This window comes from Lycorma delicatula, chromosome 5, assembly GCF_047948215.1.
Source record: "Lycorma delicatula isolate Av1 chromosome 5, ASM4794821v1, whole genome shotgun sequence".
NCBI lineage: Eukaryota > Metazoa > Arthropoda > Insecta > Hemiptera > Fulgoridae > Lycorma > Lycorma delicatula.
Window position 1 is genome coordinate 94,947,159 of NC_134459.1, and position 17,146 is coordinate 94,964,304.

At 29.5% G+C, this 17,146-nt stretch overlaps 1 protein-coding gene across 2 annotated transcripts in view; it reads right to left on the reverse strand.

The window, feature by feature from the left end:
- The window catches only part of DppIII (dipeptidyl peptidase 3), a 63,857-nt gene that overhangs the window by 8,538 nt on the left and 38,173 nt on the right, over window positions 1–17,146 (reverse strand). For both annotated transcript variants that reach the window (XM_075366689.1, XM_075366690.1), the window contains exons 9-13: window positions 14,157–14,299; window positions 11,541–11,660; window positions 11,172–11,296; window positions 2,873–2,996; window positions 273–443 (exon numbers count right to left, since the gene is read on the reverse strand). In XM_075366689.1, coding sequence (XP_075222804.1) covers window positions 273–443; window positions 2,873–2,996; window positions 11,172–11,296; window positions 11,541–11,660; window positions 14,157–14,299 — 683 coding nt within the window. The remainder of the gene's footprint in view (window positions 1–272; window positions 444–2,872; window positions 2,997–11,171; window positions 11,297–11,540; window positions 11,661–14,156; window positions 14,300–17,146) is intronic.

Below are 17,146 nucleotides of genomic sequence, written 5' to 3' on the forward strand. Positions count from 1 at the left end.
GGTAGCTTTCGCACACATAAACTTGGAGTGTCTCTCTTTCATTTAATGTACAGTTCATCTCTCTACAATGCTTTTTTCTGAAGCTATAACCATTTAAAACCTCGCTATTACTTTACAGATACATTGTACAAATAATATAAATAAAAGTAAGAAACTTTACTCCAAATTATTTTTATAAGATAAATCTATGCCGTGTATTTCCAGACTATTAAAAAAACTCGTTAACTCTAAAGCTAAACAATAATGAATAGTGAGTAATAATAATAATTTACCTGCAATTTCAAAAGGAAATCACCTATAGCTTCTTTTCCAACAGTATTAATTTTTGTACGATCTAAAGATACAAGTAATTCTTGACCAGGTTCTGTCTCTTTCACAGTAACAAAACCTTTACCTGCTTCTAGAAGCACTTGAAGGATAACAAATCTTGCTTGTGAATGTGACTGTAATCAAGAAAGTAAAAAAAATTCCAGTAACAACTGTAATAAACATATTGAAAAAATTTTAAACTTAACATATTAATTTCCAATAGTCGATCTTCGTGGTATTCCACATCTTCAGTTTGTATTGAATTCTGTAACCATATTCTTCTAATTTGTCGTTTGTTTTAACAATTTGAATTGTATTATGAATATGCAAATTTTGCTGATCAGTACTGGAATATTCCAGAACTAGCATTTTAATGTAGTTACAGAATTCAATACAAATTGAAAATGCTGGACACTACAAAAATCAATTATTGAAAATTAATATAAGATAAGTTTAATAGTCTAATTACTGTATTTTGATGATTAGTATATATATATATATATATACACGTGCCAAACAGTCATTGTGGGATGCTAGTCTCATGTGATGCACATCAAGTTGATTTTTTCAGACTATATGGACAATTTTCAACGAGTTCTTCCACAAAAGATTCAGGGATGTGTGGTTGTTCTGGTGATTTTGTATGTTTAACAAAAGAACCTGTCTCAATGAAAGTCTGGTGCCAAGAATAAATTGTATCCTTACTAGGAGGCTCCCTACTGTATTCTCTATGAAAATTACAGTGAACTGCAGTTACTGACTGCAAATCATGAAACCAAAACACACAGCGAGCACATTCCCTACTAGTAAATGTATCCATTTTTAACAACGCTGGTAGCTGATGAACTACCAGCACTAATGAACTAGATGAGATGTTCAGTACTAATGAACTAGATAAGTCAAAACTTGTTGTGTTTTGCTGTGAAATGAGACCTCACTGAATCTGTAAGTTACCTAAATAAATTTTTATATGTTTTTAAAATTGTGAAGTCCTTTCTGAATCACCTGGAGAATATATATATATATAAAAAATGGAGGATAAAATTAAGAAATAAAGAAACCAGTACACCTTTCAAAACCTTGGTATTGCAGTCAAGATTTCTGAAGTATACCTTAGATTAGCTTTAAGTTTTTCTATTTAAATTCCCTACAACTGCAACTTAACAGTAAATGTAATAAATTACTGGTCTCATTGTAAATATATGCATAAGTGTCATACACTATTATTTAATATTATTATTATTTATTTATTATTATTGTCATACATTATTATTATTTACTGATATTTTAGATGAACTGTTTGACCTTAATTTATTGGCCAGTTTTTATTTTTTTACATGTTTAATCGTGCATAAACAACATACACAAGAACATTCATATCCAACTTAAAATAGTTTTATCACCAATATTTTTTTTATTTTGAAAGAATGAAAAGTTTGGTTTTAGAATAATGCATGATTTATGATTTAATAAATCAGATGTCAAGACTGCTGGTTTACTTCACTCCTAGTTGGCATAGCTTACAGAAAATTTAGAGGTTTAACATATATTGTAATTATATTTCATTTTATTTTAATTTAACCCAATTTATTTTAGTGCCATTCAGTTTTGAGATTTAAACCTTTGGGAAAATGAAAAGCTCAATTTAAAAGAATAATGAACTATATTAGCTCGCCACTTCATTTACTATAAAATCAAAAATAAATATATTATGTGTTAACATAACACACGCAGCACAAAAATCAAATCAAGAATCAGTATGCATACTACACAATGGATAAAAAAAGGAAAATGAACTGCTCCAGAATTTGCCTGGATAAATCAGCGGAACTATGGTAAAACTAAGATCAAAGTAATGCACAAAATATATTAATTATAGAAAAAAGTGGTGGACGTCTACATAATTAAAAATATAAACAAATGAAATAAATAATAGTAAATTAAATATTGAGATACTACAAAAATAACTGAAAAATAAATAAAATTCAAAACGAATTAATGTAAATTCACGTTTTAGAATTATATTCTTTAAAAACTCATCAACAGAGTGATTTCTGTTAAAGGAAAATTTATTTTATTTTAAATAAATTGGTAGGAAAATCTTTTAAATGATTAGTAATTTAATTAAAAATGGGAATGGGAGCATAATAAGACCTTTCTTGTAAGTCAAAGTTTTGTGTTGAGTTAGGTGGAAATGGTTCTGTTGTCAAGTTTAATAAAGGTGGACATTGCTACTTTTTTAAAGAAAAAATAATTACTGTGCATAGTGAAGATTGAATGTTCATAAATACATAATTTTTTCACGTCTTTTCCTTGCAATAGATAAAATATAAAATACAACCCATAGTAAAAACTAAAGCACTTGGAATTATATTAAAAAACATGAATTCTAGAAACCCTAGCTCTTGGATCTTAAATGAGGAATGTTTTGTCCTTGTATCTGTTTGGGTTGATAGTGAAACTACCCACTAGATTCTTTTTAAAAATGTCCATTCCAAGATCGATGAATAACTTTAATGTAAACCATATTAAAGATTAATATGCAACCAAACTTTATTCTTACCTGCAACCAAACTTTGTTGTTTGGCTGATATGTCTCCAGTGCTTTTGCTGTACCATTCCAGACCATGTTCAACCACATGCAATATAAAACATCTTCAGCCACTTCACCATCATGTCCAAAAATTCTAAAAAAAAAATTGATTACAGGTCATAACAATTATACATTACTAACACATTAATTAATATAGTGACTCATAATTTAAAAGTGTGTTTAAAGTCAGTATTCTTTTTCCTTGATCAAAACAATATAACCCAAATCCAAAATTAAAATTTTACCCACAATCTCACAAAAATTTCAAACCAATTGAATCTTGGCATGCAAGTCAAAGTTTTTTCCATAGATAGATATAAAATAAGTTTGTATAACAAGTAGTGCAATTTTTGGTATAGCTGCTCATACAGGGCTAATGTTATATTTAAAAAAAAGATGGAAACAAAACAGAAAGACTAAATGACTACTTTTTCATTGAATAAGGTTTTTAAAAATGTTTTCAGATTTTTAATGTTCTTTGTGGTTCTGAAGAACCAGCAGAATTATTCATGAGGCAGAATAGATAATCAAAAAAATTGGTTTTAAAAGTTTCTATACCATATAATAAATGCACAAACGCCACAAAATTTAAAGTATGATATACAGAGTTTGTATGTTATTTGTCATGGAAAATTTTATTTATATTTATTAATTAAATATTTATATTTAATTAATATTTGTTTTTATTAGTTTTATTTTTATTTTCAGTGGAAATCCATAAAAACAAAAATCAACATGATGAACACAGAAACCTAATTCTGGCAAATAACAAGAATATAAAATTTATTTGACACTTAATAACAACTCTTAGTTATTTACATTTTTCATATTGTGAACAAAAAATTTATCAAATTAAACATTTTTCACTAGGTTATTTATATATATATATATATATATATATATATATATACACACACACATCAAGTTAAAAGTATGAAAACCCCTCAACCACTTTAAAATCATTCCAGATAGAATAATGTAACTTTCAGGAAAAGGTATCAGTCAACCTTTTGATGAGAAACAGAATTTCAATCCCTTCTTTACGGGGTGGCCCAGAGGTTGTAACTCAAATATTTTAAATGGTAACATGTCATCATTTTAAAGATCTCAAGACAAGACAAATGATATAAAAAAAAATTGGTACGATGCCAAAATGGCTAGTTCGGATTTTGAAAAAAATTACATTGATAATTTAAGAAACTGTTATTATAAATAAATGTATTTATAAAAATTTAATTAAATGGATATTATCAAATAAATTTATTAAAAAAAAAATTATTAAGCATAATGTTTGCTTACTTGCTTAGATTTAATTTTAATAAATGTTCAAAATATCCTCCTTCTGTTATTTGACAGTGTGCCAGTCAATTGTAAAAGGACAATATTGCATTATTCAATGATTTCCTAGGGATATTTTGTGTTGAAACCAAATGTTTTGGAAGTTGAGGCCAACATTTTGAATGTTTGAAATGATACGGACGAGAAGCGAAACCTCATATTTTCACTGCATTTAAATTTCCACCAATAAATACAGGCTCTATAAAATCGTCCACCAAAAATGCCTGCCTATACATTTACTTTGATTGGATACTGTGTATGTGCCTCACAATACCAGTGTGGATTAGTATCAGCCTGGTATTGACAATTATGGTGATTTATACTGCCATTTAAAAAAAATGTGACCTCATCACTAAAATAAGTTATTTAATAAATTAGGATAAATGTTCAATAAATTACAATCTCAACTCTAACAACACCAAGACAGGATGCAGATGGATCAGAGAAATAAGAGAGAATCTGAAGGAAATTGGCCTTACACCAGAAGACACCACAGACAAAATAAAATTAAACAAGAAAATCAAGAACAAAAACACTCGCTACACACTCACAATACAAACATTTTCAACACTAGAAAAGGCACATAAATTGGAACATATGAAAAAGTACTGGGAGGGCTGCAAGGCCTAAACAATCCCATCGAAGAGACTTTGATAATGGACTGACTAATGTGATCCCTGTGGTCATAAAAGATAATAATAATAATTTAGTGTCTGCATAAATTGTTCATCATAATTTCACAGAACTCAAGACTTTGGTCATAGTCATATTCATTAAGTTCTTGCACCAGATGAATTTTGAAAGATTTGAAATTTTCACTTTTTAATGCTGAATCACTGTACTTTGCCTAATGTTATATTCTCATGCTGCTGTGGGAATCAAGGAATGAGGATTCTCAATAAATTCTTGAACAATCTCTAACAATTTTTTATTATTTGATGGCAGATTAAGGCCTCTCTGGTTTTCCGCTATTAGTGGTTTCCACTATGCTCCCTCTTTCTTCAAATTATTTGAGGATTTTTGACACTCTACCTTTTAAAATAGGGTTACTATTATTAAATGTTGTATTGAACAATTCACATACTTTATATGACCTCCTTATCAACAAAGTCCCTCATCATTGTACCCTCTCCTGTTCACTAAGTGACATGTTGATTGCAATGTTAGCAGCAGGTAGGTAGCACAGAAAAAATTAACTGAGTAAAAAATAATTACAGAAGAGGTATAAAAGATGTAAATAACAAAAGTGGCTTACAAATGTGGTAAAGACAGACAAAATTAATTAGCCACCAATTACAATAGATCGATTTTCAAAGAAACTAACAATGCAGTAATGAAACATTCTAAATAGAATATTACACAACAATGAAGTAAACATTTTGCAACAATGGTAAGAAAACATCAATGTTCAGCTGTTCAGCATGATTAGGTGACAATATTTTTATTTATTTACCCATTAAATTGGAACAAAAACAATTTTTTGCATTAAAAAATGTTAAAATTTTTTTTTTTTTATTTTAAAACAAATTTTACTTTAATTAAATTTAATTTCTTTTTATTTAATTTTATTATTTAAACTTACTAAACTTAGTAATTTTCAAAATCTGAATTTTATTCAGATTTTGAAATCTGCTGCTGCCATTTTGGATACAGACATTGTACCAACTTTTTATTTATACCATTTTTATCATCTTAAAGAGACCTTTATCACACAAGGGATGTTACTATTTAAAATATTTGAGTTATAAACTGTTGCATAAGAAAAGCAGAAGATAAATGTAAAAACAATTAAGCGGAAAATGTAACACAAAACTGTACTAAAAGGTTATTACTCTTTATGTCAAATTACAAAGTAGGATAATTTGTAGAATAAAACACGATATGAACACACATGACAACTGGATTGAGTTCAAAAGCACAGACTACTAATCTAAGTCTGGAATTTGTAACCTCAAGAAAAGATTGAAAGGTTTGAGGATGGGCTAAAGAACTATAAGAATAAGTTATTAATATAAGTTAAAGGAAGAATTTTTAAAAAATATAGCAAAGATGTATGAAATTTTGAAAAAATAATAGGATTAAAAAGCATAAAAGAAATAATAAGATGGGAAAAGATACTGTCATAGATAAGACAAGTATTGAGTCCCAAATGCCTGAAAGCAGGAGTGATTAAAATCAATAGTGTTCCTTTTCAAGAGTATTTAGAATTATTGATTAATGCTTGGTGTACTTTGTATTATGCTAACAAAATTTATAGATATACAGACATATGTTCTGTAACATTTGGCTGGTGTTGTCAGTCATTTCATGAACACAGCATACGTATGTAATCATACTCATTCTCAGACAGTGCTCCTTACTCACCGGGTTGGTCTAGTGGTGAACGTGTCTTCCCAAATCAGCTGATTTGGAAGTCGAGAGTTCCAGCGTTCAAGTCCTAGTAAAGCCAGCTATTTTTACACGGACTTGAATACTAGATCGTGGATACCAGTGTTCTTTGGTGGTTGGGTTTCAATTAACCACACGTCTCAGGTATGGTCGAACTGAGAATGTACAAGACTACACTTCATTCACACTCATACATATCATCCTCATTCATCCTCTGAAGTATTATCTAAAAACGGTAGTTACCGGAGGCTAAACAGGAAAAAGAAAGAAAGACAGTGCTCCTTACCATTTTATGCAAATAGATTTCTTTCTCCTTCTCAAGCTGTATACTATTATTATTACTCTTCATTTAAACTTAAATTTTCTAATATAACACATTTTTTCTCATACATATTTAAACCCATACATGCAGGATACAGTATTCTTTCTACTCACATTACACCATGTGCTGACTTATTGTTATTAACTTTTGGTTTCAAAACACATCATGATAAAAGAATTTAAAGAAATGATTCATTCATGACTGTTGGCTTCTATTAATAAAGAATATATGCATTCTAATATAATACTTTTCCCCCAACAAATTACATATTATTTTTCTATATTTGGCTCCTGCATCTTTATGATGAGTATGAATCTTATTAACTCATTTTATAATAATGATAAAATATTGAGGGTATTAATTTAATACCCAACCATTTTTTAAACAATTTTCTATTTAACTAGTTTTAATTTTAATTCACAACTAATATTCTTTTTTTAAGGTAACTGCTAACATTGATAAGTAATTAAATTCACGTAGGATTTTATTGAGATTTTTATAAGCGAATTTTTTTTGTATGAGTTTATGTTGTGATATAAAATCTATCTTACAGTACAAACTTCAAGTTAAAAATAAATAAAATTATTTCTTTAGGTAACAGTTAATGCTATTTCTTTATTTTATCATTGCAGAGCTGAACATTTAGTTCTAGAACAATTAAAACAATCAAGTGTTTTGAAGGTGTGCAGAGGTAAATTTAATGTAGTTGTTTTAAATATTTGATAAATCTTTTTTGTGTTGTTTAAAAATAAATTTCATTCAAAGTAAAATTTGGCAAGCTTTGTAAAAAAAAATTGATTGTTTAGAATAAAATCCTTATTTTTTTTCATTATTAGATCTATTTTGTATAACATTATACAAGGGATATCTCCTTAAGGCTGGCGAATCTGTGCCCTTCATGGCAACACTAGTAATATACACACTGTAAGTTGTTGCATTGTAGTATCTTTGATTACATACATGCGAGTTATATTATGTTATAAAATGAATAGGAAAATTGATCTTGTCACCGAATGTGAAGTACGTGGAGTCATACATGTTTTTTAAACCATCAAAATGTTAAGCCGGCAGAAATTCATAGGCAGTTGGTTGCTGTGTATGGTGATAATGTAATAAATGAAACAAACGTCTGAAAATGGTTTGAAAGGTTTACAAATAACATAATTAATGTGCATGATGAAGAACATTCGGGGAGGCCCCGATAATAACCAAGGACTTGTTGAAACATGTCGATGATGAAATCAGAAAAGATCATCACTCAACGATTTCCAACCTGGCCTTTCTCTTTTCTATTGTTTCAAGTGATGTTATTAGTCACATTGTTCATGACTACTAATGATGACTACTACTAATGAGACAGGCTTCAGAAAGGTTGTGCACGTTGGGTGCCGCACATCTTAATGATCATCACAAAAAAATTCAAATGGGATCTGCTTTGAAATTTTTGATGCGCTACACAGAAAAAGGTGATGAGTTTTAATTCAATTGTTACTGGTGATGAAACATGAATTTTGTATTACACGCCAGAGAGAAAACGGCAGCCAAGTGAATGGCATCATCCTCAATCACCAACCAGACTAACAAAGGTCAAGCCACAGCCATTTCGACACAAACTGATGGCTTCAGCCTTTTGGGATCGGTTTGGCATACTTCTGATTGATTTCTTGCCATGTGGAATGACTATAAATGCAGAAGCCTACTGTGAAACTCCAGATTAAGTTATGGTGCGCCATTCAAAATTGGCGATGGTGACTGACCGATGGTGTCGTCCTGCTGTACAATAATGCATGTCCACATGTTGCAAGTCCGACACGTGATTTACTGTGAACATTTGGATGTTCACCCACCATATAGCCTGGACTTACGTCCTTCTGATTTGTTTGGGAAATTGAAAGAATTTTTGAGTGGTAAGCAATTTGCAGGTGATGGTGAACTTAAAAATTCTGTTAATCAGTGGCTAAGTGGACTGGCAGCAAAAGAATACAACAAGAGTATATTGATGCTGGTGTATCGCTACAATAAATTCTTAATTTATGTGGCGATTATATAGAGAAGTAGTATAAGGTATGTACGAGGGTAATTCAATTATTATCCGCAATTTAGTTATATTTTTGTTTATGTTGGTAGTACTGTCGTGTTGTGTAGATGATGCAAATGTAGTTTAATTGTTGTTATGTCTGAGCAGGTTTGATGCTGCTAGGTTAGTTCCATTATCGCTGCCCTGCTGTTAACCATGGCTGCTCCGCTTTCTGTTTGCACCAAAGAAGAGCAACGTTCAATGATCTGTTTTCTGTAGTTGGAAGGTGTATCAGGTGCCGAAATTTATCGAACACTTTTGGTACAGTACAGGAACCATGTGTTGCCGCAACAGTGTCTACGAATGAATTGAAAAATTCATAAATGGTCGCACAAGTGTTACACACGAAGGAGCCGGATGACCGTTTACGGCCACAAATGAGGAAAACACTGAGTGTGCACATGACATGGTTTTCTTAAACAGACAAGTAACTGTTGATGAAGTGGCACATCGTCTGCAAATTATTCATGGTTCTGCCTACGAAATCATCCACAACAGACTTGGGTTTCATAAAGTCTGTGCAAGATGGGTCCCAAAACAACTCACACAGTTGCATAAACAAACACACTTGGACATCTGCCAAAAAAATTTGGATTGCTATGGTAATGAACGGGACATCTTCTTAGACAGAATCATCACTGGTGATGAAACATGGATCCATCATTACGAGCTGGAGAGTAAACGACAGAGTATGGAATGGAAACATCCAAATTCACCCTGCAAAAAAAAAGTTCAACACCAACCATCCGCACGATAACTGACGCTTACGGATTTTTTGGGACTTACAAAGCCCAGTACTGGAAAATTATGAGGAAGGGGACACGACAAGAACAGTGCGCATTACAGTGAGATGCTTACTGCCAAACTGAAGCCTGCAATTTGAAGCAAATGTTGAGGACTACTGTTCAAAGGTGTTGTGTTATTGCACGACAATGCCTGTTCACACTGCTGAAACGCTCCAGAAACTCAATTTTTAAGTACTGGCTCATCCTCCGTATAGTCCTAATCTTGCCCCTTCTGACTACCACTCGTTTGGTCCGCTCAAAGAGGCATTAAGGGGCCGTCAATTTATCTCTGACAAAACAGAAAAGAAGCGGTGCATTCCTGGCTCGCAGCTCAACCGAAAACCTTCTTTTATGAGAGCATCAGGAAGTTTGTGCAATGATGGACCAAGTGCATTGAAATGCAAGGGGACTATCTTGAAAAATGATGCACATGTAAGATTCCTATTTGCATTACAATAAAATTTATAACTACATTGTGGATAATAATTGACTTACTGTCGTACATAAAAAATATATATAAGTTTTCAGAATAAATTTTTTTATAATGAATAGGTCTTTACTTTAGAGATAATCTCTTGTAATTAAAATGCAATAAAATTCCAGTCATAAACCTGTACAATTATTGTTGTAATTTTATTTATTTTCATATCCATACAAATAGAAATTATTATACACAAATGAAAAAACAAATAAAAATAAAATATAAATACACACAAATAGCAGTAGGAGGGATAGAAAAGAGGGGTGTTTCAGGAAGTTCCTGCCATGCCTTTAGGCATATTCCTCTCGTCAAAATAATAAAAAAAAGTTAAATTGTACATGGGTTTGGAAAAGCTTTGTGTAAAGCTGACTGACAGCAAAATAAATACAGTGAAACAACATATTTCTTGACTTAATCAGTCAAAACTAAATGAAGCGAGGAGTAATTACCAAAAATAACCATGACTTCACTAATTTTCCTTTCTGATCATTCAAGAACAATTCAATTCAATTCATTTCTGTTAATTAAACAATTCAAACCATTCTAAATTCTAAAAAGTACCCTTACAGCAAAATAAATTACAAAAATTAAAATCAAGAGGAATTGGGCTGGCATTTCTTACGTGAAGGACAAACTCCCTAGATTAATTTTGTCTCTGAATGAAATTATTTTCTTCCATATTTCATCAAACAATCCTGTAAGTTTGTATAAATCAAATAATATCTCAAAATTTATCGTAAAACATCTATAAAACCATGTAAATGCTAAGATACATCTTAAAGAAAAAATAAATATATTAATTACAATAAACTATTATTAAATAGGAATACTGTGAAACACTATGAAAAAATAAATTATAAATAATATTTTATTCATACTGAAGTATTTCTGGATTTGTGCTAAGATAAAGAGCAACAGATTCAGCTCTACATTCTTCATAGGCTGATCCCAATGTAGTAAATACAGAATCATATGTTTCACCTTCTTCATACCAAGATGTTATCTGAAACAAAGGATAAAATGAGACAATTATTTCATTTCATTTCTCTTGTGCTAAGGTTTGAAGTTGAGACTGACAGATCTAAATTACAATTCAGATTTCTATCTCAAATTTACTGTTTTAATAATTACAATTTATAAAAAAAAAATGTTATTATAAGAAAAACAATATAGAACTGTAAAGAAACCAAGATATTGCAACAAACAGAAGCCATACAGAAAAATATGCAGACTGTACAAAAACATACCTTTTCATTGGTAAGTGGATTTATGACATTTTCTACATCAAAATTATATTTCCCATTTTTTGATTTCTGGAACAGTTTGCCACTTCCATGACCTAGCAGTTCATGTAATCCTACTTGAACCTGAAATTATGTAAAATTTAATTATATTTATTAATTAAAAATGATTTGCGATTATATTAATGAAATATAACACATTATAAAAAAGAGACATATAATATAAAAATATGTCTTTATTACATGAATTACCCTCCTTGTATCTTTGATTATTATGCTGTTGATACAACAAGCATTACTTTTAAAAATCACTTTTTTAAATGACAATAACTATTAATTAAAAGAAATAATTTTAACATTTTATATAAAAAATAGGAGCAGTTTTAATTTAAAAATAAGTCTCTTCTTTCCCATAAAAAAGGATGGTGAGTGGCTTTGTGTGGTTTTTTAATGTGTGTGCTCACATTTTTATTTTAGCTGCTATTGGTGCAGAGCAGATCACAGGGTGCACCAGGTGACTGCACATAGTGTACAAACAATTAATTTGTTCAAACGATTTATACTTCTTTATATGACCAGTTTATCTAAAATTATATTAGTGTTTTGGGAATAAAAAAGGAAAACATTGGAGTTACAGCAGTGTTAAAAAATCACAACTCTAGCAACAGCTAAAAATGATCAGGATTTAGATGCTTTTTGTTGTTAGTATGCTAAATTCATGAATGTTATTTAGTTACAGTTAGCAAACATTTAGTTACAGTTAACGTTTAACAAAATCATGTGTAATGAAACAAACCATATAACATTTTCATGGCGGCCATATGCCTGACTTTTTCCTAGTTAGTTATTATTTCTTTTATGATGTAGTGTATCATAAAAAAAAATAATATCAGTCAACATTTAATTGAATTAAATACAGTAAAACTCTCTTTCAGTAGTAAATTTTAACTCTATATGTATTTTAAAATGGCAAAGCCAACTGGTTGTAGGTGATACTAGTCATTTCTAATTGTTGCACGACAGTTACTCTCAAGAATAACAAGTTCCATGACTTAAAAAAAGGAAGAGTGAATGCTTTCCAGTTAGCTGCTGAGCTGAATATTCTGTTGTATATCAGCATACCAAGCTACCAAAATAAAGATGATATTCAGCTATTCAATAACTCTGTTCACCTGCAGGGCCTGTCTAAATACCATTTACACTCTTAGAAAGCAATAACTTATATAATAATGCTTATATCTTGGATGGTTTTTATATGTCTATGATTATGAAGTGGTACAAAAAAACTGACAGATAATGTAAAGCAATTGATGAACATACCTCAATCTGTTCAAAACAGTCATTTATCATAATTATGTTATGTTAATATTATCATTATTATTTATCATTTTATGTTCAGCAACTAGTGGAGGCAGCAGTAGTGCTTGCCATGCAACATGGCTCGGTATATATGATTAAGATACACAATGCAATATTTAGTTAATGGGTGTTCAAGTTTCATGTTTATTACTACTTAATGTCAGTCTATTAAAGCAAATAAATCAAACAAATCTTATTCATCTAGCTTTGCAGGATGCTCATTACGTATAGACACATAGATACACTTATAAATTTAAAAAGTTGGCAATCTCTTGTTTGTAAACAAAATGTGTATATATATACACATACACACTCACACACACTTATGTATGTATATTTTAAACTTTCTTTCAAAAAATTCATGATTTCCAAAGTTGTAAGCCTATCCTGCAATTATGTAAATCTAGACTGTAGTTACTTTAAAAAAAACAACTATGCAGTACTGTTGTATAATCTCCTTAAAATTAAACATATTTTTGGATGAAAGACAATAGTAATAATTTTCCAATTGCTAAATTATCATTTTAAATTTCTTTCTCTTTGTAAACCATACTTTTAGAAATTTTTGAAAGTTATTTTTTTAATTTTCTAGAATTTGACAAATTTAGAATTTAATCAGTTCAACAACTTTGTTATAACAGATGGTTCCACGGATGAAAAATGTTGTAGAGAAGAAAAAAAATCATATTTATGGGTCAGTGTATATTTTACTGAGGTGAACAAAATACCAAATCATTATTATGTTTGACTCCATTCACTGCACAGTTAAAGAACATTAACATGGAATAATCACTACCAGTGAATTAAATCAATTTTATAAGAAGAAACATTATAATTTTTCAGTTAAATTCTTTTTTATTAAGGTAGCTCATAGCTTATATTATGACTGAATACTAAGTTTCATTTCAGTTACTAATATCTATTTCCCAAATTCTTTTTAATGAACATTGTAATTCAGTAGTTTATGAAGCAAAGAAATTTTTTAACATTTCTAACATTATCCAGTTATAATTTCTTCACATCAATGAAAAATGTTATGATAGGATTTTACTAAACTGTTCAATAGTTCTTTGCTCTCAACATGTAAGTTCATTAATTTATTCACACATTTAAGGTGCTTTTTTTAGCTATGTAACTGAGGAAAAGATATCATGAAGATAGAAAGTAATTTAATGATAATATTAAACAAAATATCAAACAAGTAATCTTTTGTGTAATTCACAAATATCTCAAGTAAAAACTGTAAATCTATCATAAATTTACCTCAAATGCTGGTACAAGATATTTAATTAACAAATCTTGGTCTTCTTGTGATAAAAATGGCAATTTTGTTTGTTTGTAACTTGCAGGTATTACATTACCAAGTGATACATTCTTAAAACCTTCAGACTGACGTATTTCATCATCTAATAACAAAAAAATAAATAAATATTATATTGTTAATTAAAAACTTAATGTGGTAATCACATTGACTCATCCTACTGCTTTATATAATAATTTAAATAATCTCATCAAATCAACGCCAGAAAAGATTAAATTTAGCCAAGGATTGTTTGACTGGCAGTTCAGTAACCCCTAGTTTACAGGTTTTTTTTCCTTATGATCAACAGTTTCATTGCATTTTATTAAATACAGTTTTAGAATCAGTCATGATAAAAATCGGTACTTGGTAAGAATTAAGGAGATATATTTGTGATCAGGATATATGTTTCTCTAAATAAACCATCTTGGTCATAGATAGTAAACTGTAATAGTATCAGGCTATTTTTTTAAGAACGGTAAGAAAAATGTAATATCTCTTACATTAATAAGTGTTTACAAACATTCTTACATGATCATAATTATAAAAAATACATAAACTGAAATGCATTTAAAAAACTGTTCAATAATAATTTATATTACAGCATTAAATTCAAAATTCTTCATACTTTTAACCAAACACAGCAGCATAACTGAGCACCCTGATCACTCAACTATTATACACAAAAACTCTGTATGTTACTTTTTTCTACATCTCCTTTCAATCTTGATTAGTATTAAGGAATGTTATTTTCAGAATACATCTAGAGAACACAATCCTAACAGTCCTCAAGGACTCTTCGGCCAATTTTGTGAAATTTATCTATCAAACTTTGACAATATTGAAATAAATTAATAAATAAATGGTTACACTAACTTTTTTAATAAAACCAAGAAAACTTTCTTTAGACCGATCTCAAAATGATTATTCTGAAATTTATTTTGACATTATATATATATATATACACTTTTCTTTGATGCAGGGACTTCCGAATATTTTTAAAATGTAACCTTCCCAAACCATTTTCCTTACAAGGGCCCTAGCACTCATGTAGCACGAGTCCTTTTACCACTTAATCCAGCTTCTTAATATCAGTTGCTCTATATTATGAATCTTTTTTTCTTATTCCAGTCTGGATGCAATACTAGGAATTGCTGATCCCTTATAGAAGCCACTAACTCACAATGTGGACTACTAAATTATCCTCTACATCTGCGGAAGTTTTAAGGAGTATCAACCTCACTGTAGACTCTCCATATACAAAAGCTATATACCTAAAGTGTTACAATTATTGTTTTTTGTTATTATCAGAGCAATAGTGAAGATATTATCCAAATAAGGATAATAATTATATGTAACATTAACTACCAGAACCTGAAATCTTCATGAAGGAGAGAAATGTAATGAAGATAAGATTATCAATCTATCAGCATAATGAAAAACTTCTGCGTATACTTAATATACATGTATACATCTATCAGAGTGGCTTATTTATCTAGTTGTAGTTAAGCTGAAACTGTGAACTCTCCTATAAACAAAATTACTTTATGGAAATTTCTAATTTGCAAGAGATGAAATTAAAACCCAGTAGTCATACAATATCAACTCTCAAGAGTTACTTTAGTTATGGAACCTCCAGAGTCAACAGACTGTGAGTGAGTAGTTAAGAATCATTTCCTTTCTCAGTCAGTAATTTGTTATAGGCTAATAATTCACTTGGTGGATATAAAATAATTATACAATAATTACTATATGTGCACAAAGTTCTGTCTAAGATATGCTTGGATAGAGAAGTGAAATAACTGTATGTTAAGTAATTATTCCAATATGCCTTACATGATATGAATTCATTTTTCAATCCATAAATAATAAACAGCTTACTTAAAAATAATGAAAATATTATTTCAGAAGGACCAAATGATAAATTATAGTATATCATTCAGTTACATATCTAAGGCATATCCTAGTCTTATTACGACAGTCACTGTTAACAGCATTGTTACCAATAACTACTGGAAAGAAGGTGTGTACATAGCTCTAAGAAATCCTTTCAAAAAAATAATTTCAGAAGATGCATAATGTTTAACAATTTTAAAATGTCACCATGTTGTGATCCAGTGAATTCATGTTTTAGATAACAATGTTAGTTACACATAAAACAGTAGAGAGGAATAATTTTTACATTACCAGATGATTAATAATTTTAAAACCACTATAAACAGTCAAAATAACCAGCAATGAGGTAATTTGTTTTACTTTCTCCTTTCATGATACCTATTGATCAGTGGTCATAAACAATTTGATCTTCATCCCATACCTAATTCTCTACTAAATTTACTTTATAATGAATTGAACTTAACTATGAATAAAACTGATCTGTCACTATCTAAGAGCAGACATAAATTAAAATGAAAAATCTAATAGTGAAGTAAAAAAAAGTCATATTGCAAATACAGAATCATAATCCAGATAGGTACGTACTAAACTAAAGGTAATAACAAGGCAACAAATAAGCAAAATGTCAAGAGTTGATTCATATAAAATGTTTTGATTTGACAATTTTTTTATTTAAATATAGCTATGTTACATTATAGAGATATTAAAAACTAACACAATAATGTTCAAAATAGTTCATTATGATTGCAGCAGTATTTTGCATTACAAAATATTATCAGTCTGAATGCAAAAAAAAAAAAAACAAATCATAAATGTATATGTATTTTTTTATAAAAATGAGCAGAATTTTTTCTTTATGTAATAACATAAATAAATTTGTTATGTCTATGTTAACATGTAGACCATATGAATTTTTAATTACGGACTTTTGCTGTTTTTCATTTGTTCAGTCCCATATATTTCCTCTCCTCTTTATTTTAATATAAACATATTTACTGTAGTTCTTTATGTAAATGTAAACAAATTTGTTATTATGTTGTTGGCTTAGTTACCAGCT